This window comes from Chrysemys picta, chromosome 17 (assembly GCF_011386835.1).
Source record: "Chrysemys picta bellii isolate R12L10 chromosome 17, ASM1138683v2, whole genome shotgun sequence".
NCBI lineage: Eukaryota > Metazoa > Chordata > Testudines > Emydidae > Chrysemys > Chrysemys picta.
In genome coordinates, this window is record NC_088807.1 from 14,897,244 (window position 1) to 14,919,629 (window position 22,386).

The window sequence follows — 22,386 nt, forward strand, 5'->3', positions numbered from 1 at the left end:
CAAAGACAAATGCAAAGTGCTCCACTTAGGAAGGAAAAATCAATTTCACACATACAGAATGGGAAAAGACTGTCTAGGAAGGAGTACGGCAGAAAGGGATCTAGGGGTTATAGTGGACCACAAGCTAAATATGAGTCAACAGTGTGATGCTGTTGCAAAAAAAGCAAACATGATTCTGGGATGCATTAACAGGTGTGTTGTGAGCAAGACACGAGAAGTCATTCTTCCGCTCTACTCTGCTCTGGTTAGGCCTCAGCTGGAGTATTGTGTCCAGTTCTGGGCGCCGCATTTTAAAAAAGATGTCGAGAAATTGGAAAGGGTCCAAAGAAGAGCAACAAGAATGATTAAAGGTCTTGAGAACATGACCTATGAAGGAAGGCTGAAAGAACTGGGTTTGTTTAGTTTGGAAAAGAGAAGACTGAGAGGGGACATGATAGCAGTTTTCAGGTATCTAAAAGGGTGTCATAAGGAGGAGGGAGAGAACTTGTTCACCTTAGCCTCTAAGGATAGAACCAGAAACAATGGGTTTAAACTGCAGCAAGGGAGGTCTAGGTTGGACATTAGGAAAAAGTTCCTAACTGTCAGGGTGGTTAAACACTGGAACAAATTGCCTAGGGAGGTTGTGGAATCTCCGTCTCTGGAGATATTTAAGAGTAGGTTAGATAAATGTCTATCAGGGATGGTCTAGACAGTATTTGGTCCTGCCATGCGGGCAGGGGACTGGACTCGATGACCTCTCGAGGTCCCTTCCAGTCCTATAATCTATGAATCTATGAAAAGTGTGCTGCTTGCCTGGAGCTAGAATCCAGGATGTGACGGAGTGTCTGCCGAGATTGATCAAGACCTCGAACTGCTATCCCTTCCTACTTCGCCACATGGGCACCAATGATACTGCCAAGAATGACCTTGAGTGGGTCACTGCAGACTATGTGGCTCTGGGAAGAAGGATAAAGGAGTTTGAGGCACAAGTCATGTTCTCGTCCATCCTCCCTGTTAAAGAAAAAGGCCCAGGTAGGGACCATTGAATTGTGGAGGTGAATGCGTGATTACGCAGGTGGTGTCGGAGAGAGGGCTTTGGATTCTTCAACCATGGGATGTTGTTCCAGGAAGAAGGATTGCTAGGAAGAGATGGGATCCACCTAACAAAGAGAGGGAAGAGCATCTTCGCAAGCAGGCTTGCTAACCTAGTGAGGAGGGCTTTAAACTAGGTTTGCTGGGGGATGGTGACCTAAGCCCAGAGGTAAGCGGGGAACTGGGATACCAGGAGGAAACAAGACCAGAAGCCTCCTGATTCATGCTGAGAAAGTAGGGCAATTGACTAGTTATCTTAGGTTCATGTACACGAACGCAAGAAGCCTGGGAAACAAGCAGGAAGAATTGGAAGTCCCGGCACAATCAAGGAACTATGATGTGATTGGAATAACAGAAATTTGGTGGGGCAGCTCACATGACTGGAGCACTGTCATGGATGGGTATAAACTGTTCAGGAAGGAGGACAGGTATGGGAGGAAAGGTGGAGGAGTTGCATTGTATGTAAGAGAGCAGCATGATTGCTCAGAGCTCCAGTGTGAAACTGGAGAAGAGCTTGTTGAGAGTTTTTGGGTTAAGTTTAGAGGCGAGAGCAACAAGGATGATGTCGTGGTGTGTCTGTGCTATAGACCACCAGATCAGAAGGATGAGGTAGACAAGGCTTTCTTCGGACAAATAACTGAAGTTTTCAGATCACAGGCCCTGGTTCTAATGGGGGATTTCAATCACACGGACATCTGCTGGGAGAGTAATACAGCAATGCACAGACAATCCAGGAAGTTTTTGGAGAGTGTTGGGGACAACTTCCTGGTACAAGTGCTGGAGGAACCAACTAGGGGCCGTGCTCCTCTTGACCTGTTACTCACAAACAGGGAAGAATTGGTAGGTGAAGTATAAGTGGGTGGTAACGTAGGCAGCAGTGACCATGAGATGGTTGAGTTCAGGATCCTGACAAAAGGAAGAAAGGAGAGTAGCAAAATACGGACCCTGGACTTCAGAAAAGCAGACTTTGACACGCTTAGGGAACTGATGAGCAGGATCCCCTGGGAGGCTAATATTAGGGGGAAAGGAGTCCAGGAGAGCTGGCTGTATTTTTAAAGAAGCCTTATTAAGGAGGTAGAAACAAACTATCCTGATGTGCAGAAAGAATAACAAATATGGCAGGCGACCAGCTTGGCTTAACAGTGAAATCTTCGGTGACTTTAATCTCAAAAAGGAAGCTTAAAAGAAGTGGAAATTTGGACAGATTATTAGGGAGGAGAATAAAAATATTGCTTGAGCATGTAGGGGTGTAATCAGGAAGGCCAATGCACAATTGGAGTTGCAGCTAGTAAGGGATGTGAAAGATAACAAGAAGGTTTCTCAGGTATGCAAGGAACAAGAAGGTCAGGGAAAGTGTGGGACCCTTACTGAATGGGAGAGGCAAGCTAGTGACACATGATATGAAAAAAGCTGAAGTACTCAATGCTTTTTTTGCCTTGGTCTTCACAGACAAGGTCAACTCCCAGACTGCTGCACTGGGCAAAACAGTATGGGGAGGAGGGAGAAGCCCTCGGTGGTGAAAGAACAGGTTAAGGATTATTTAGAAAAGCTGGATATGCACAATTCCATGGGTCCAGATCTAATACATCCAAGGGTGCTGAGGGAGTTGGCTGATGTGATTGCAGAGCCACTGGCCATTATCTTTGAAAATTTGTGGCGATCGGGGGAGGTCCCAGATGATTGGGAAAAGGGAATATATATATGCCCATGTTTTAAAAAAGGGAAAAAAGAGAACCTGGGGAAATACAGACCAGTCAGCCTCACTACAGTCCCTGGCAAAATCATGGAGCAGGTTCTCAAGGAATCCATTTTGAAGCACTTGGAGGAGAGGAAGGTGATCAGGAACAGTCAACATGGATTCACCAACGGCAAGTCATGCCTGACCAACCTGATTGCCTTCTATGATGAGATAACTGGCTCTCTGGATATGGAGAAAGTGGTGGATGTGATATATCTTGATTTTAGCAAAGCTTTTGATACAGTCTCCCACACTATCCTTGCCAGCAAGTTAAAGAAGTATGGATTGGATGAATGGACTATAAGGTGGATAGAAAGCTGGCTAGATTGTCGGGCTCAATGGGTAGTGACCAACGGCTCAATGTCTAGTTGGCAGCCAATATCAGGTGGAGTGCCCCAAGGGTCGGTCCTGGGGCTGGTTTTGTTCAACATCTTTATTAATGATCTGGATGATGGGATTAACTGCAACCTCAGCAAGTTCGTGCATGACACTAAGCTGGGGGGAGAGGTAGATATGTTGGAGGGTAAGGATAGGGTCCAGAGTGACCTAGACAAATTGGAGGATTGGGCCAAAAGAAATCTGATGAGATTCAACAAGGACAAGTGCAGAGTCCTGTACTTAGGAAGAAAGAATCCCATGCACCACTACAGGCTGAGGACTGACTGGCTAAGCAGCAGTTCTGCAGAAAAGGACCTGGGGATTACAGAGGACAAGAAGCTGGAAATATGTCAGCAATGTGCCCTTCTTGCCAAGAAGGCCAACAGCATATTGGGCTGTATTAGTAGGGGCATTGCCAGTAGATCGAGGGAAGTGATTATTCCCCCCTATTCGACATTGGTGAGGCCTCACCTGGAGTACTGCGTCCAGTTTTGGGCCCCACACTACAGAAGGGATGTGGACAAATTGGAGAGAATCCAGCGGAGGGCAACGAAAATGATTAGGGGGCTGGGGCACATGACTTACGAGGAGAGGCTGAGGGAACTGGGCTTATTTAGTCTGCAGAAGAGAAGGGTGAGGGGAGATTTGATGGCAGCCTTCAACTATCTGAAGAGGGGTTCCAAAGAGGATGGATCTAGACTGTTCTCAGTGGTACCTGATGACAGAACAAGGAGTAATGGTCTCAAGTTGCAGTGTGGGAGGTCTAGGCTGGATATTAGGAAACACTATTTCACTAGGAGGGTGGTGAAGCCCTGGAATGGGTTATCTAGGGAGGTGGTGGAATCTCCATCCTTAGAAGTTTTTAAGGCCCTGCTTGACAAAGCCCTGGCTGGGATGATTTAGTTGGTGTTGGTCCTTATTTGGTCAGGGGATTGACTAAATGACCTCCTGAGGTCTCTTCCAACCCTAATATTATATGATTCTTTGATTGGGTATTGGCTAACACAAGGTATGCACATTCCTGACTGGAGAGGATGGTGCAAAAACATGACAGATCTCTCAAGCAACTACGTAAACACTTTCATAAGAGATGCTACAGGAAAACACTGACCCCTTGTATGATAATGATGGGATGACAGAATAATGGATAAGGGCTGATCACCAATCACATCTGGAGTGAAATATGTAACTTGTTTGTATCAGTGTATAAAAGGAGAAGTCATAGAAGGGGCATCTTTGTACTAGTATGGGGACAGCATCCTGGTGCACTGACTGAGCAGGTACCATGTCTGAAGCACACACGTGTGAGTGTAACTGTAGCTCCTATGAGCCACTGGTACCATGTTTTGTTTACCATAAACCTGACTGAGCACCTTCAACACCGAATGGAGCCTGTGCTCTTTCATATCAATAACATTGAAGTCTGCTGAATTAACATGCAGCTCTAACTTAAGAGCATCCATGGAACTTCAAGAACAGCAACACTAGCAGCAGTAACAACTTAGCAGCCTTAACAATGTTGGGCAGTGCTAACAACAACCCATTCTGCATAGGGGGCTGGGAGGGAACTCACCTGAGAGGTGAATGGCAGATCCTTGCTCGGTCCCCAGCAGGCCATTCCGCACTATGCAGCTGATGTCTCCATTATCTTTTCCTTCTGTGACAGTGACGTGACTCACAACACTATACAGGTTCTCCCTGTCCTGAGTCATGTCGGTCACAATCTCCATCGCCAGGTTCTGCCCGTTCTTGCCAACCCACTGGAGTTCGGGTTTGGGGAACCAGCCTGCGGTTCTACAGGCCAGCCCAATCCCCTGGCCCTGGGGGCCTAGCACCTCAATGAACACTGGAGCCACAGCTACAGGGAGAGACAGAGAGTGTGTGTATCAGGAAATCGTGTCTTTGGTAGCACCATGTGATTCCCCAGCTACCGCTGGGGCTGTGACTGGAAAGCTCCATTCCCATATATGCAAAGCATCCCTGGGACCCCTCATCCTGACGACTCGGGAAATTAAATAATATAATCTTGCATTTCCATAGAGCACTGAGCCCTGAAATTTCACTGAGGAATGTGCAGGGTGAAACTGCTACACAGAGATCACTGCACCTGCTGCTGAAATGCAGCCACTTCTGGAATGGAGCCCAGCAGCTGTCAGAATCACTGCACTTCAGTACAGAGCAGGAAGTGAGGGATGGTGACCCCGCCTACATCACTGCTACGACTCCTCCTGTGCCACCCTTCTAATACTGTCCCCTCTGGTGTCCTTCTCCTGCACTGGTAATGGTGCCCCAGGCCAAGCCACCCCTCCTGCTTGGATTTCCCTCTCCCTGTGCTGCACACAACCACCCTCCCCTCATTTAAATATCTCCCCAAAAGCATACATGTCCTGCAGCACCTTTGGACTAGGAGCCACCAAAGATGGGAGCTGATTTAAAACAACCTCAATGCTCTGCATTATCACAGGAGGGCCCCTCACTGGGGCTTGATGTTTCTGAACTGTATTGTCTGGGGCTATGTTACTCAATGAGCTAAATGGGCAGAGACCGTCCCTTCCACTGCCCTTGTGCAGCACTGAATGCATGATCGGTGCCCAGGGAATAAAAAAACAATATCCCAGCCCTTGGAAACTGCAGGGGGAGTTTCAGGGAGGCTGAATATAATTGCCACCTAAGCTAGCATTTGGGCAGAACTTGGGGTAGAGGTCCCACTCCCTCAAACAGCACTGCCATGAGCATGACAGCTGAGGACCATAGCATTATGTCTCATTGAAAAGAGGTTGTTTAATGCAGCACTGACCCTGCTAGCACCCCAGGGGGGTCAGTGCTGAGTGTGAGGGGAGAGCGCCCCCTCCTGAGTCTTGCACACAGCTCCTTGCAGCACAAGACCATAATGCCATGCTGGGCTCAGATTTGGGGTGCCACCAGGGGTACAGGATGCTCTGGCTGCCCAGGCAGCGCATCCCCTAGTGCTGCTTCTCACCTGCAACCCGTAGTTCAGTGATGGCTTCCTGGGTCCATTCTGGGTTCCTCACAAGGCACTGGTATTTCCCGTCATCTGACACTTGGAGCTGTTTCAGCTTCAGGGAGACGTTCCCACTGCTGAACTCCTGCAGGAACAGCTCCGTCCGAGTCTGGTAACTCGCCCCCGGCAGGTCCTGGGAACCTTCATCCATGAACTCGTGAACCGGGATAAATCCTGGTCCAATTTTCCTCCACAGCACATCCATTCTGGGCAGCCGGGCTGGGGGTGAGAGCTGGCAGGGTAGTACCACATCCCGGCCAACTACCCCCACCACGGGGCGCGGGGAGCCAGCCAGGGAGAACTTCTCTGGAACAGACAAACCCAGGAGCAGAGTGAATGAGAGGAAAGAGTAGAGGGTGTCGCTGAGCAGTTACAGACACACAGTGAATGTGTGGAGATGGTATCACTGAGCTAAACAAAATTCCCTCAGTCATGTATTGCTCATAGCAGAAGGCTCCCGGGCTGTCATATGTAGCTCAATTGAGTTACTCTCAGCGTGGATGCAGGGCAGTGCAGCCATACCACAGCTGGCACAAGCTAGTCTGACAATGCTGTCCTACAATTCCCTGGAAACTCCTCCAAAGGTGCCTGTCTTGGCAAGGGGTGGCCCCATCTGGAAACCACCTGCCAGTTCATAGCACCCTGCACAGCCCTATGGCATCCAGTCACAAGCTCTTTCCACTGCAAGCAACTTCTTAGATGAACGGGTTTCAGATCCACGTAGCCCCACTATGGTCACTGAGAGGCCACCTCAGAGGGCTTCTGCCTGGCCTGAGGGTATCAGGTCTTTGATGGACCTTTGGCCAATGCACGTCCCTTCCATGGACTCAATGCCCCAAACAGAAACTGGCTCAGATGGGGAGTCACCGTTCTGGGATCAGTGTCTGGGGGGAATTAAGCATCTGAAGGTGATTTATGTCTGCACAATAGCTGTGTCTGAAGCAGTGGTGCCCAAATTTCTCCTATTGTGCCCCCCCACCCAACAGTAATGGAATTTCTTCACACCGCCCTCCATTACTGCACTGCCAAGACTTCCTCAGCTTGGGCTGAAGTGGGAGCTGGGGACAGAACTGGGCATGGGGGTGGAGCTGGGGCTAAAGTGAAGCTGGCCTCAGGGTGGAAAGGGAATGACGGCAGAGCAGGGCTGGGGGCAGAGCAGGGGGCAGAGTCGATCTGTAGCTGAGGCTGGAACTGTGGCTGGGGTCAGAGCTGGGAGCATAGTGAAGCTGTGGCTGGGGTTGGGGCAGAGGGAGAGTGGAGATGTGACTGGGATCGGAGCCTGTCTGGGGACAGAGTGGGACTGGGTGGTGCTCCCGCCCCAACCCCCATGGGGACTGGCCCAAGCCCCGCTGTGTGACCCCTGAATGCTCCTCCGTGCCCCCCAGGAGACCATGCCCCACAGTTTGGGAATGAGTGGTCTGAAGGGTCTCCACGCTCATCTGTCCCACCATGGGTCAATTGTAGAGCAATTGCTGCCAAGCTGCAGCACCTGACACTCACTGTGTGGCTACAGGAGGAGAGAGAAGGGTGAGATTTTGAAAGCCACTGTGATAAATGAAAGGGGGGAACGGGTAGCTCCCTTTTATGGACACCCAGGCAGCCAGTTAGCTGTAAAATCCCTCTTAGTAGTTATTCTCTACTTACTTCACCTGTAAAGGGTTAAAAAATCTCCCTGCATAGGTAAAAGGGAGGGAATGGGCACCTGACCAAAAGAGCCAATGGGAAGGCTAGAACTTTTTAAAATTGGGGGGGAAAACTTCCCCTTTGTCTGTCTGTTGTTGTTCTGGGGGAGAAGTGGAGACAGGGCTGGAACTATGCTGTAAGAAGCTTGGGGTCAGGTATGAAAAATCATCTGAATCATACCTAGAAACTACTCACTTGAAACCCCCAGATATGTAAGTAGATCAGGAATGTTTAAAAAGACGCGATTAGGTTTTGTTTTGTTTTTAATTTCTTTATGGCTTGTGGACTCCTCTGTGCTAACCCCAAATGCTTTTGTTTTGCTTCTAACCTTTAAGCTGGACCTCAAGAAGGTTATTCTTGATGCTTAATTCTTGTAAGTGGGTTTTTTAAATCTAGCAATAGCCTGAGTTTTCAAATGTATTTTCTTTCTTTTTGTTTTTAATAAAATTTACCTTTTTTAAGAACAGGATTGGATTTTGTGTCTTAAGAGGTTTGTGCATGTGTTGTTTAATTAGCTGGTGGCAACAGCTAATTTCCTTTGTTTTCTTTCTCAGTTCTTCTCTGGAGTGGGGGGTGAAAGGGCTTGAAGGTACCCCACAGGAAGGAATTCCCAAGTGCACTTGGTGGCAGCATCTACCCATCCAAGGTCAGAGAGAAGCTATAACCTTAGGAGTTTAATACAAGCCTGGAGTGGCCAGTATTAATTTTTAGAATCCATGCGGGCCCCCACCTTCTGCACTCAAAGTGACAGAGTGGGGAATCAGCCTTGACACCACCAAGGAGATTTTTATACTAGGTGTTGTCAGCTCTTGGGCTACTATGTGTGTTTCATAAACCCCAGCTCCTGGAGGCATGTAATTCTGTGAGAATCTCAGCTTTCATGTAAAACAAAAGTCAGTTTCTAGCGCTAGTGGTTGCAGAGAAAAGCTTGAAAATGTGACCTGTGTGTGACCAAAGGCTCAAAAAGAAAGGAAAATAACAACCCAAAAGGTGGTTTGGTTTGGTTTTTTAAATCTGATGATTTTAAAGCCAATGTCCTGAGTTTTGAAGCCTGACTCATGGTGTTTGAAGGATTGGGGTTGGCAATACTGCAAATGGGTACCCCATCCCCTAGGCAGCTGCAAAGATCTCAGCCTTGCAGGACATGAGAATCCAGGTTCCAAGTGGGCAGGTCTAGCAACACGGTGCCTTAGAGTCCCAGGACAGGGAGGGATCAGAGTCAGGGACTCTGGGAGCCTCTCTCAGGGCCAACAGGAGCTGGGCAACTTGCTGCAAGATCTGACAATCCTGCCACCCAGAGCTAGGACACACCCTGGTCACCCTAATGTCATCTGCACAGCCTCCTGGGCCTGGCCTCTTTTACTCTGCAGAACTGAGTAGGTCCCAAAGGAGGAGTCACTGGGCCTCTGATGCCCCTACCCCAGCCCTGCAGGGGGCAGAGTACATGGGGGACAGGGAGGTAAATAACTGGGATTCAAACATTTTTACCAGAGAGAGAACACGGCGCCAGGAGGAGAATCCCCAGGCTGCACACACAGAGCTGCCACCGCATCGCCATGGAGACACCCTGAGCAGGGACCTGTTAGGAGAGAGCAGGGATGATTAACACTCCCCAGACTGCGTGAGGGGCCAGCAGTGCAGGGAACATAGAATCATAGAATCATAGAATCATAGAATCTCAGAGTTGGAAGGGACCTCAAGAGGTCATCTAGTCCAACCCCCTGCTCAAAGCAGGACCAATTCCCAGCTAAATCATCCCAGCCAGGGCTTTGTCAAGCCGGGCCTTAAAAACCTCCAAGGAAGGAGACTCCACCACCTCCCTAGGTAACGCATTCCAGTGTTTCACCACCCTCCTAGTGAAATAGTTTTTCCTGATATCCAACCTGGACTTCCCCCACCGCAACTTGAGACCATTGCTCCTTGTTCTGTCATCTGCCACCACTGAGAACAGCCGAGCTCCATCCTCTTTGGAACCCCCCTTCAGGTAGTTGAAGGCTGCTATCAAATCCCCCCTCATTCTTCTCTTCTGGAGACTAAACAATCCCAGTTCTCTCAGCCTCTCCTCATAAGTCATATGCTCCAGACCCCTAATCATTTTTGTTGCCCTCCGCTGGACTCTTTCCAATTTTTCCACATCCTTCTTGTAGTGTGGGGCCCAAAACTGGACACAGTATTCCAGATGAGGCCTCACCAATGTCGAATAAAGGGGAACGATCACGTCCCTCGATCTGCTGGCAATGCCCCTACTTATACAGCCCAAAATGCCGTTAGCCTTCTTGGCAACAAGAGCACACTGTTGACTCATATCCAGCTTCTCGTCCACTGTGACCCCTAGGTCCTTTTCAGCAGAACTGCTACCTAGCCATTCGGTCCCTAGTCTGTAGCAGTGCATGGGATTCTTCCGTCCTAAGTGCAGGACTCTGCACTTGTCCTTGTTGAACCTCATCAGGTTTTTTTCTGCCCAATCCTCTAATTTGTCTAGGTCCCTCTGTATCCGATCCCTACCCTCTAGTGTATCTACCACGCCTCCTAGTTTAGTGTCATCTGCAAACTTGCTGAGAGTGCAGTCCACACCATCCTCCAGATCATTAATAAAGATATTAAACAAAACCGGCCCCAGGACCGACCCTTGGGGCACTCCACTTGAAACCGGCTGCCAACTAGACATGGAGCCATTGATCACTACCCGTTGAGCCCGACGATCTAGCCAGCTTTCTATCCACCTTACAGTCCATTCATCCAGCCCATACTTCTTTAACTTGGTGGCAAGAATACTGTGGGAGACCGTATCAAAAGCTTTGCTAAAGTCAAGAAATAACACATCCACTGCTTTCCCCTCATCCACAGAGCCAGTTATCTCATCATAGAAGGCAATTAGGTTAGTCAGGCACGACTTCCCCTTCGTGAATCCATGCTGACTGTTCCTGATCACTTTCCTTTCCTCTAAATGTTTCATAATTGATTCCTTGAGGACCTGCTCCATAATTTTTCCAGGGACTGAGGTGAGGCTGACTGGCCTGTAGTTCCCCGGATCCTCCTTCTTCCCTTTTTTAAAGATGGGCACTACATTAGCCTTTTTCCAGTCATCTGGGACCTCCCCCGATCGCCATGAGTTTTCAAAAATAATGGCTAATGGCTCTGCAATCTCACCCGCCAACTCCTTTAGCACCCTCGGATGCAGCGCATCCGGCCCCATGGACTTGTGCACGTCCAGTTTTTCTAAATAGTCCCGAACCACTTCTTTCTCCACAGAGGGCTGGTCACCTTCTCCCCATGCTGTACTGCCCAGTGCAGCAATCTGGGAGCTGACCTTGTGCGTGAAGACAGAGGCAAAAAAACCATTGAGTACATTAGCTTTTTCCACATCCTCGGTCACTAGGTTGCCTCCCTCATTCAGTAAGGGGCCCACACTTTCCTTGATTTTCTTCTTGTTGCTAACATACCTGAAGAAACCCTTCTTGTTACTCTTAACATCTCTTGCTAACTGCAACTCCAAGTGTGATTTGGCCTTCCTGATTTCACTCCTGCACGCCTGAGCAATATTTTTATACTCCTCCCTGGTCATTTGTCCAATCTTCCACTTCTTATAAGCCTCTTTTTTGCGTTTAAGATCAGCAAGGATTTCACTGTTTAGCCAAGCTGGTCGCCTGCCATATTTACTATTCTTTCTACACATCGGGATGGTTTGTTCCTGCAACCTCAATAAGGATTCTTTAAAATACAGCCAGCTCTCCTGGACCCCTTTGCCCTTCATGTTATTCTCCCAGGGGATCCTGCCCATCTGTTCCCTGAGGGAGTCAAAGTCTGCTTTTCTGAAGTCCAGGGTCCATATTCTGCTGCTCTCCTTTCTTCCTTGTGTCAGGATCCTGAACTCGACCATCTCATGGTCACTGCCTCCCAGGTTCCCATCCACTTTTGCTTCCCCTATTAGTTCTTCCCTGTTTGTGAGCAGCAGGTCAAGAAAAGCTTTGCCCCTAGTTGGTTCCTCCAGCACTTGCACCAGGAAATTGTCCCCTACGCTTTCCAAAAATTTCCTGGATTGCCTGTGCACCGCTGTATTGCTCTCCCAGCAGATATCAGGGTGATTAAAGTCTCCCATGAGAACCAGGGCCTGCGATCTAGCAACTTCTGCTAGTTGCCAGAAGAAAGCCTCGTCCACCTCATCCCCCTGGTCTGGTGGTCTATAGCAGACTCCAACCACGACATCACCCTTGTTGCTCCCACTTCTCAACTTTATCCAGAGACACTCAGGTTTTTCTGCAGTATCATACCGGAGCTCTGAGCAGTCATACTCCTCTCTTACATACAATGCAACTCCCCCACCTTTTCTGCCCTGCCTGTCCTTCCTGAACAGTTTATAACCATCCATGACAGTACTCCAGTCATGTGAGTTATCCCACCAAGTCTCTGTTATTCCAATCACATCATAGTTCCCTGACTGTGCCAGGACTTCCAGTTCTCCCTGCTTGTTTCCCAGGCTTCTTGCATTTGTGTATAGGCACTTAAGATAACTCAATGATCGTCCCTCTTTCTCAGCATGAGACAGGAGTCCTCCCCTCTTGCGCTCTCCTGCTTGTGCTTCCTCCCAGGATCCCATTTCCCCACTTACCTCAGGGCTTTGGTCTCCTTCCCCCGGTGAACCTAGTTTAAAGCCCTCCTCACTAGGTTAGCCAGCCTGCTGGCGAAGATGCTCTTCCCTCTCTTCGTTAGGTGGAGCCCGTCTCTGCCTAGCACTCCTTCTTCTTGGAACACCATCCCATGGTCGAAGAATCCAAAGCCTTCTCTCCGACACCACCTGCGTAGCCATTCGTTGACTTCCACGATTCGACGGTCTCTACCCCGGCCTTTTCCTTGCACAGGGAGGATGGACGAGAACACCACTTGCGCCTCAAACTCCTTTATCCTTCTTCCCAGAGCCACGTAGTCTGCAGTGATCCGCTCAAGGTCATTCTTGGCAGTATCATTGGTGCCCACGTGGAGAAGCAGGAAGGGGTAGCGATCCGAGGGCTTGATGAGTCTCGGCAGTCTCTCTGTCACATCGTGTATCCTAGCTCCTGGCAAGCAGCAGACCTCTCGGTTTTCCCGGTCAGGGCGGCAGATAGATGACTCAGTCCCCCTGAGGAGGGAGTCCCCGACCACCACCACCCTCCTCCTCCTCTTGGGAGTGGTGGTCGTGGAACCCCCATCCCTAGGACAGTGCATCTTTTGCCTTCCAATCGGTGGAGTCTCCTTCTGCTCCCTTCCCTCAGATGGGCCATCTAGTCCACTCTCCGCATTAGTACCTGTAGAGAGAACATGGAAACGATTGCTCACCTGTATCTCCATTGCTGGTGCATGGACGCTCCTCTTTCTTCTTCTGGAGGTCACATGCTGCCAAACCTCCTCACAATCCTTCTGTCCCTGCTGCGCCTGCTCTGAATCTTCAGAACATTGTGGCCGTAGAAGCATCTCCTGACGTCTGTCCAGGAAATCTTCATTTTCCCTTAACATGCCCCATCCAGCGTCTGACCTGATCCACTCTGCTCCCAGGCAGAGCAGCTGCCCAGGGACAGGAGAGGATTTCACCTCTCCCACGCTGCCCTGCCCCTGCCCAGGCCTGGCACTAGCAATTTCCATGACTGGGACATGCCGGGTATCCACCCCCATTTCCTCCCCTTGTCAGTTCTCTGACCAGCTATTGGTGCAGGTGCCCCCCAATTCCTGTGCGGGGAAGCCTTCAGCAGAGCAGGGCCGCTTTTGTCGTAACCCCAGTGGTATCCACACGGCTGTCCCACTGTCAGAAGGGGCCAGATGAGTGACCCAGGGCTCCCCACAGCTAACTGCGTGCAGCTCTACAGCATGAGTTAAAGAGCCAGGCTGTGCAGATGGGGCTGTGACAGACTCACAAGCTGTGTAGATCAGGCCCAGAGGGGCCCGTCTCACACCCTGGCCAGTGGGCGACATCTTGGCACCTTTCTACAGGTCAGCTTGTTTGGAAGTCACTCACCTCTGTAAGTGACGCTGCCAAGTGACACAGACAGGGCTGGCAGTAGCTGTCACAAACATCAGGGGGCACTGTCAGATGCCTGCTCCCCCAACCCTGACATCAATGAGAAACGATCACATCAGTAGACATTACAGTAACATACATGGGGGCGGGAGGCGTTTCAGCTCTGCTCACAACCTCCGGTGCCCTGCCCCAATTCTCCAGCCTATGTACACAGGGTCAGACTGGATGGACACAATGGGCTCTTCTGCCCTTCACATCTGTGAATCTATTTCTGTTTCACTTCCAGCTCCCTCCAAGCCCATCCATCACGCATTGAAATCTGCAGAGCCAGTGCTAGATATAAGCAGATTAAACAATTGCTTAGGGACCCGAGTAGCACAAGGGGGCACCCTATTCACTTTTTATTATAAGAACTTGCCTGTTTTAATACTGGGGAGGGGATTTCCTGATTAGGGCTCCCAGTGAGCTAGCACTGGCTTTGAAAAACTATTGGAATTGTAAGCTGTATCTGTAAATGGGGGTTTTCGTAGTCCTGTTGGTAGGCAGGGGGCTCTGTAGGGAAGTGTGTGATCTGGGTCCAGCAGCAGGCAGATGTAAACAGCAGTCTAGAGTAAAGCGGGGTGACCTGGGCCTCTCTGACTAAGGGAACAGCCTGGTTTGTCTCTCTCTGTTTTGGGTCCTTGTGTGTTATCATTCTGGATTCTAAGCATTAAAGCCGTGTTATGCTGCAACCTTCCAGCCAGAGGATCTATGTTTATATCTAATTCCTCTGTGTGTGTCTCCCTTCTCAGCCCATCCAAGTCACTTGGGAATATCATGAACTGTTGGAGGGAATGGTTAAGGCCTAGGCATCAGAGGGGCCCAGCAGACTCTTGTCTTATGTTTAAAAGAAAACGTAAGTTTCCTGGTTTCATGTGTGAGCAGAAAAGCTCAGAATCGTGCCCTGGGTTTAATGGTCCCAGCAACTCCTGCCTGAGTCTGCAGAAAGCCAGGGGCCAGAGCTCAGAGAAGGGAACTGCCCCATGCAGCTCAGCAGGAGGTTTATTGCCAACCCCACTGCTCTGGAAGCCCTGCAAACCGCACCCACCAGGGACTGAGTGTGTGACAGGGGGAAAGAACTCTGAGGACCCATCCCTCACCAAGCACTGATGTAATGATCTTGGGGCTCGTTAAACAACAAACCAGTGAATGAGAAAGGAATAAAACTTTGTTCAAAACAAACTAGAGAGCTTCTGTGGTGACCTGCTGTGCACTGTTGTGCACCCTGCTTCCAGGCACAGCTCAAAATTCCTATATTCATAATACTGACACTTATGAGGGACTGTCTCTAAATTCCAGAGGGGCAGCCATGATAGTCTGTATCGGCAAAAACAACGAGGAGTCCATAAGCTTTCAAGGGCTATGACCCACTTATGCCCAAATAAATTTGTTAGTCTCTAAGGTGCCACAAAGACTCCTCGTTGTCTCTAATTTATAATCCTCCACAAACATATCTCTACATCTTCCAGCCTAAAAAAAAATTAGCTCTTATATACCAATATATAAACAGCTAACAACTATCTAATAACACATACCTTAAATTCTCCACCCATCTAGTACATTTCCATAAACCCAAAGTATCAATTACCTAGAGAGGAGAGGTTACCAGCACATCACTCTGGAGTGAGTCTTTACCCCTCACGTTCTTCAATTACCCCTTCTCCAGGCAGGTTAGCATGTCTCTGAGTCTTTCGGGTCTTTTAATCTTCCTTTCTGATCTTCTCAATATCAGCCTTTCACTACATTACTGTCTGGCCATAAATATATTGATTGAATCTCTCACAGGCAAACAATATTGCTAAAAGTGCCTTCTCAAGCTGTGCATATCTGGTTTCTGCATCAGTCAGTGATGGGGATGTGTACCCCACTGGTTGCCAACAATCCTCATGTTTCTGTAAAATCACTGCACCTAACCCAGACTGTGAAACACCTGCTGAAATTTGAATAGGCCTACCCGGTGCATAGAAGTGCAACACTGGCTCTTGTATCAGTTGTTGTTTCAAACTGTCCCATGATGATTCCTCCTGTTCTGCACCTATGTAACATTCATTTTTATTCTTTAGCAGTTGCCTCAAAGCCTCTGCTTTTGTAGTTAGATTCACAGGTGCCAACTTTCTCCGGCGCCGGTGGGTGCCCCCCACCCCTGGCCCCGCCCCAACTCCACCCTTTCCCTGCCCCCATTCCAACCCCACCCCCAAAGTCCCCGCCCTAACTCCACCCCTCCCTGTCCCTATTGGATCCCTTCCCCAAATCCCCGCCACGCCACGCCTCTTCCCCCAGCGCGCCATGTTCCCCCTTCTCCCCACTCCCTCCCTGCCCCGAGAATCAGCTGTTTTGCGGTGCAAGCACTGGGAGGAAGGGGGAGAAGCAGGACGCGGTGGCACGATCACGGAAGAGGCGGAAGCAGAGGTGAGCTGGAGCAGGGGCGGAGAGGGGAGCTGCTGGTAGGTGCTGAGCACCCACCAATTTTTTTTCAGTGGGTGCTCCAGCCCCAGAGCACCCACGGATTTGGCACCAATGGGTAGATTAGGTATGAATTTTCCAAGATAATTAACCATTCCCAGGAACCCTTAGACATCTTTATTTGACTGGGGATGTGGCATCATTTCAATGGCTGAAACCTTCCTCTCATCAGGTTTTACACCTTCCTTCAAAATAATTTCTCCAACAGACAGCTCTGTAACCCCTAAAACACATCTCTCCCTATTTAGTTTCAAGTTTGCAGCTCTAATTGCATCCAAGTCTTCCCAAAGTCTACAATCAAGCTCCTCTTTAGTTGGGCCGCAGATGGTGATGTCATCCATTGAGGCATCAACACTGTTAATATGTTAATAGTTCATATTATTGTTTTGTGGGACACTTCTGGTGCTGAAGCTAAGCCAAAGGGTGAGCGTAAAAATCTATATCTTCCAAATGGTTTATTACATGTGCCAGTTTTGAGGTTTCTTCAATATTTTTACCTGCCAAAATCCTGAGGATGCATCCAATATACTGAAATATTGTGCATTCACAAATTGAGTCATAATCTCTTCTCTGGTTGGCAGTTTGAAATGTTTTCCGTTTGCAGCCTTGTTGAGGACACTGCATCTAAGCATATGCGTAACTGGCCATTATTTTTCTCTACAACGACTAGGGAGCTCACCAATTCCACTGGCTCTTCAATTTTTTGTGTTACATGCATTGCTTTCATTCTTATGAGTTCAGCCTTCAGTTTATCATGGAGTGCAAATGGCACCTTTCTATATGGATGGATAACTGGAGGGACCTGCTTGTTTATCTGGATTGTATGTTCACCCTACAAGCAACCCAACCCTTGGAACAGACCATGATATTCCCGAACGATTGCCTCATAGCCAGGTTCAGTACGGTTTTGGAGTGAAAATACCTGTTTTACCAGGCTGAATTTTTCACAGGCAGTCAGGCCTAAAATTGGTGTCAGCTCCTTTGGCACCACGATGAATGGGAGCCTGCACAGGTGTTTTTATAGTTAATGCTAGCAATGCACTTCTCCTTCACTGGTATATTTCTTCCAGAAAAAAACAGTTACTTTTATTTTTGTTGGTTCCAGTTTGGATCTTATTTTCCATGTCCCATAATCTTGTTCAGACAGAACATTAACCTCAGCTCCTGTGTCCAGTTTGTGTGGAATAATTATTTCATTCACTTTCAGAGGCAGTCTCCAATCACTCTCATCAGGTTTGCTTGATCCCAGAATGTCTATGTAAAACTCCTCAACCAGGTTGTCTTCAACTGAGTACACTTGACTTTTCTGCATTTGGGATCTGCAGCATTTTGCAAAATGATTATTTTCCCACATTTTTGTCAGAGTTTTCCAAGTCAAAACACTTTTTGGACCATGCCGTGAGCCACACCTTCCAAATAAATGTCTGTATTCTGTGTCCCCATTAGCAGAAGTTTTCATAGTGAGTGGTTCCACTTTTTGATTTGACCCTTTCTGGCTAAATTCTTTTGTACTTAGTACATGGAAACCCCTTCTGGTAAATTCAGCTCTTTGGCTTGTGCTTTCATAATTGATGCTGCCCTGCAGATCTGGAGAGATTTTTCTGAAGTAAAATCTTCACAGAGCAGTCTCTCTCTCTTAACATATTGCCTTTAATGCCACAAATTATTTCTATTTCTGACCAGACTCTGTCAGCTCACCAAAGTCACAGGTTTAACTGAGTCTTCTTAATCGATTGTTCTATGGTGTCATAAGTTTTTTGAATGCATGTAAAAAAATTGTGTTTCTAGAAGGTCTTATTTTGTTTTTGGCATGCAATGTTCCTCAGATTTAGTCAGAATACTTAGCTTCATGTTTCACCTTCTTCAAACTTAAAGTTATTATAAATATCCAATCCTTCCTCCCCCCAAAACATGCAAAAACATTGATGATTTCACTTTATCATTTTTTCTCCTTTGTCCTCATAGCTGCTAAATACAATTCCAATAGCTGTCAGAACTTCTTCCAGTTCTGTGCAACATTGCCTGACAATTGCAGACTGGATGGAGCTTGCAACACATCCATATTTGGCTTTCTTCCCTTCTTCAGCTAGTTAAGCTATACTATGCTCAACATATAAAAGCTTTTGTTTGTTCTCTGGTTGCTGCTCCACCTGCTCCCTTTTCCTCTGCTTTCAGTTTCAAACACAGGAGTTAACCTCAAAATGTCTGCTGCAGACTCTGTCACTCGGCACTTCTGGCACCATGGAATGATCTCGGGGTTCACTGAACAACAACTCAGTGCGTGAACGAGAAAGGAATAAAACTTTTAATAAAATGAACGAGAGAGCATGAGTGGTGAACTGCTGTGCACAGATACACTGTGTTCTACACGCCTGCTTCCAGGGCATGGCTCAAAATTCCTATATTCATAATACTGTCGCTTATGAGGGAGCCTCTCAAAGGGCTTGTCTACACTGAAAAAACACCCCCTGAGCACTGCAAGTTTCACCGCTGTAATGTGCCAGTATAGACAGTGCACCAGCGCTCCAGGTGCTGTTATCACTCAGCCCAACAGCATGGGGAGCCCCACACACCCAGCTAGGTTGCATGAATGCTCCCAGAGCCACTCACAAATCGCAGAGAGAAAGATACCAGCCAATTCCCTCCAGCTCCCCAGCCTTGCACCCCAGAGACAGAAGAGGGAGTGTAGCAGGCAAGCAGAGTCTGGCCCCTAGCCTAGCTAGTGCCAGAGGGCAGCGCTCCTAGCCTAGCCAGTGCCAGAGGGCAGCGCTCAATAGGCCCCATGGCAGAGGTAGCTCCAAGGGGAGATTCCAAGGAAGGGAAGATGGTGGCTTTGTGAACATTGGCAGGGAGCTGTTCCCGTGCATGGCGTGGGAGAAAGCGCGGAGGTGCTCAAGAGGACAGGCCTACATTCAAGGCTGCTATTGTTGGCAGAGCGTGAGCTGATGGCTCGATGAACTGCTAGGTCTGACAGTTGAAACGTTATCTAACACTACACATCCCTCCAGCACAGACCAGGCTTGTGAATTCAGTGTCCTGTGCTGGGTTAACACATGTTCTAACACAACGTAATGTCCCATGGAGACGAGGCTTGAAAGGGTCTGAGCCCAGCTAGGCTCAGCTACACCTGATTGCCAGACTGAGAGCTCTTTGGGGCAGGGACGGTCTCTCACGGTCTGTATGTGCAGCACCTAGCACAATGGGACCCTGATCTCAGTCAGGGTCTGTGTATCACCTGGTGCAGTGGGGCTCTGACCTCATTTTGTGATCTGCACAGCACCCGGCGAAATGGGGGCGGCGATCTCAGCTGGGGCCTCTAGGTGCTACTGAAATATACATAACAATAACCAGGGAGGCACCTTCCATTTAGATCTCTGAGCCAAATGACCGCCCCCCCACCTCCCCGCCCCACTTCTGGCCTGGCAGCCCCTCCTCTGAGGGGCATCAGCAGGGCAGGGCTGTGAGGCCCTTTTGAAGAGGCACCAAATCACCCGTGTGCCCCATCACACCCTCCAGGGAAAGGACACAAGGAACCCCAGATGACCACACAAAGCAGTGAGGGGATAATGGGCTGAGCGGTGACTCACACCCACCATCAGGGTTTGTCTAGCACTGGAAGGTGGGAACAGGCCATGGCAGGAGGGACGTGATCCCCGGGGCAGGAGTGTAAGCAGCCCTAAGAGTGAAGGAAAGGGGGTAATAATGGGGAGGGACCTACCTTAAGGATTCAGTGTGTCCCAGGAGCTGCCATGCAGCGAGCCAGGGGTCCCAGCCCCACATGAAACGCCCAAGGAACTGAACTGACGTGTTGGGGCAGATAGGGAAACGGATCCTGGAGCTGTTTGTGAACTCTGAGCAGGGGAAAGTGAAAGCACCAGGGCACCTGTCAAACATTAACCAGGGTGAAGCATTGGATCAAAGTCTGTTGATGAAAGAGACGAGTTTCTGAACAGTCAAACACTGCAACCAACACATTAACCTGGCAGAGGTATGATCTGGCCAGAACCCAGGACAGGTGTTTGGTTACCTGCGGAGACAGGGGGAGTGAGGAGTTTATACGCCGATGGGTTCCTGTTCTTCCTCCCATCCCATGGGAGGTCCACTGCAGGTCTGCACTGAGTGCTGTTACACCCCTGCCCTCGATCCACTCCCCATCCCTGGGGCCTCCATGGCTCTGAAACTGGGCTTTGGGCAACTGTGATCCCTGCCTCTCTCCATGACTCCCTGCAGCAAATCCAGCCCAGCGAGACCCCTGCAGGAAGCATTGTTCCTTTGGGGCACAATGCTCTCAGGGAGGGTGTGCAGTGACCCCGGCCTCTGAAGCTCCCCCCCTTGCTGGGTTTCAGAACCCAGGCTCCAGCCTGAGCGGGAATGTCTGTGTGACAGGTTGGACCCCTTGGGAAGTCACCTTATGTGCTGAGATACCACTGAGTCTACCTGTGCTGCCAGCATGGGCCCCCTTTAACCTGCCTTGCTGACCCAGGCTCTTAAAACCTCCTCTAACACACACAGGCAGGGCCACACCCAGCTGCAGATCAGCTCTGGGAAGACTCAGCTTAAGGGACTTGCTCCAGCACTCAGATGTCCACCTCCATTGGAGTACACACCCAAAGATATATTATATTTGCCTCTTCCCTCCTTCACTTTGACCCTGCACTGCAGTGTGTCCCGGGCATGGCCCCTTTCTGTCATGCATCGTGAAATCTGTCCGTAGGTATCATAATTCCTATGGCTGGAGCGGAGCTGGGACTGGACAGCCTCCTCTCCCCAAATGCTGATGAGGTCCAGCAGCTTGGCATTGCTCCAAGCAGGGGATCGCCTGGTGCATGGAGCAGGCATGGCCACCTGGAAAGATGCGCTGAAACCACTGGACGCATCACTGAGCAAACAGGAAGGGGACTTTCAAAATTCCAAAGGAATTTACGGGGTGGGGATGATGGCTGATCACCTGAGGGCAGGGCAGTAGAGTTCAAACAGATGACCAGAGAGGCAAGAACAGGCATTGTGGGACACCTCCCAGAGGCCAATCACAGCGCTGTAATTGACCAGGGTACCTACACTGGCACCGCGGCATTGTAGCTCCGGCGCAGAAAGCTGTACACCTCTCGTCGGGGTGGTTTTTTTATAGCACTGCAACTGCACACTAAGTGGCTTGGCAGTGTGTACACCTCGGGAGTTACAATGCAGAAAGCTGCTTAACGCGCAGAAACTTGCTAGTGTGGACAAGGCCTAAGAAAATAAAACAGAGCATGCAAACTAAGCTTAATACACAAAAGAAACTGGTTACATGTGAGCAGGGCCGGCTCTAACTTTTTTGCTGCCCCAAGCAACAAAAAAAAGCGCCGCCCCGCCGAGCCCCCCCCCACCGAGCGCTGCGACCCACGCCGCCCCCCCCACCAAGCGCCACGCCGCCGGAACCCCCCCCCCGAGCACCGTGCCACATCCCGCACCGCCCCCCCCGCCGAGCGCCACGCCGCCGGAACTCCCCCCGAGCGCCATGCCCCACGCCGCCCCCCCCCGCCGAGCGCCGCGCCGCCGGAGCCCGCCCCCCCGCCGAGCGCTGTGCTGCCGGAGCGCCCCCCGCCGAGCGCCACGCTGCCGGAGCGCCCCCCCCCGCGGAATGCCGCACCGCGCTGCCCCCCACCACTCCAAGATTGGCTGCCCCTTACCAGGTGCCGCCCCAAGCATGTGCTTGGTTGCCTGGTGCCTGGCGCCGGCCCTGCATGTAAGTTCTCACCCTAAAAGTGGTTCTAATAATCTTCTTCACAGGCCAGGTGCCCTTCCCGCCTGGGCCCAGTTCTTTCCCCCGTTCAGTCTTAATTGTTTCCAGCAGTTACCTTGGGTGGGGGAGCTGGGGAGATCTGTGGACCAGGATTACCTCACTACCCACCCTTATATAGGATTTGCATAAAGCGGGAATCCTTTGTTTCCTAGTTTGACCCCCCTTCCCTCACAGTGGAAAGTTAATGCCAGGTAATGTTTTAGTCAGGGCCGGCTCCAGGC

At 49.8% G+C, this 22,386-nt stretch overlaps 1 protein-coding gene across 3 annotated transcripts in view; it reads right to left on the minus strand.

Moving 5' to 3' along the window:
- The window catches only part of LOC101944804 (butyrophilin subfamily 3 member A1-like), a 32,607-nt gene extending 12,368 nt beyond the window's left edge, over positions 1–20,239 (minus strand). Inside the window, exons 1-5 of one of the 3 annotated variants that reach the window (XM_065571438.1) lie at positions 20,102–20,233; positions 13,879–13,971; positions 9,381–9,471; positions 6,168–6,515; positions 4,761–5,045 (exon numbers count right to left, since the gene is read on the minus strand). In XM_065571438.1, the coding sequence (XP_065427510.1) occupies positions 4,761–5,045; positions 6,168–6,515; positions 9,381–9,450 (703 nt within the window). In that variant the 5' untranslated portion in view covers positions 9,451–9,471; positions 13,879–13,971; positions 20,102–20,233. Of the gene's footprint in view, positions 1–4,760; positions 5,046–6,167; positions 6,516–9,380; positions 9,472–13,878; positions 13,972–20,101 lie in introns of all 3 variants that reach the window. The other 2 variants (XM_065571437.1, XM_065571439.1) reach the window with 2 other exon arrangements.
- Positions 20,240–22,386: the final 2,147 nt, after the last annotated feature.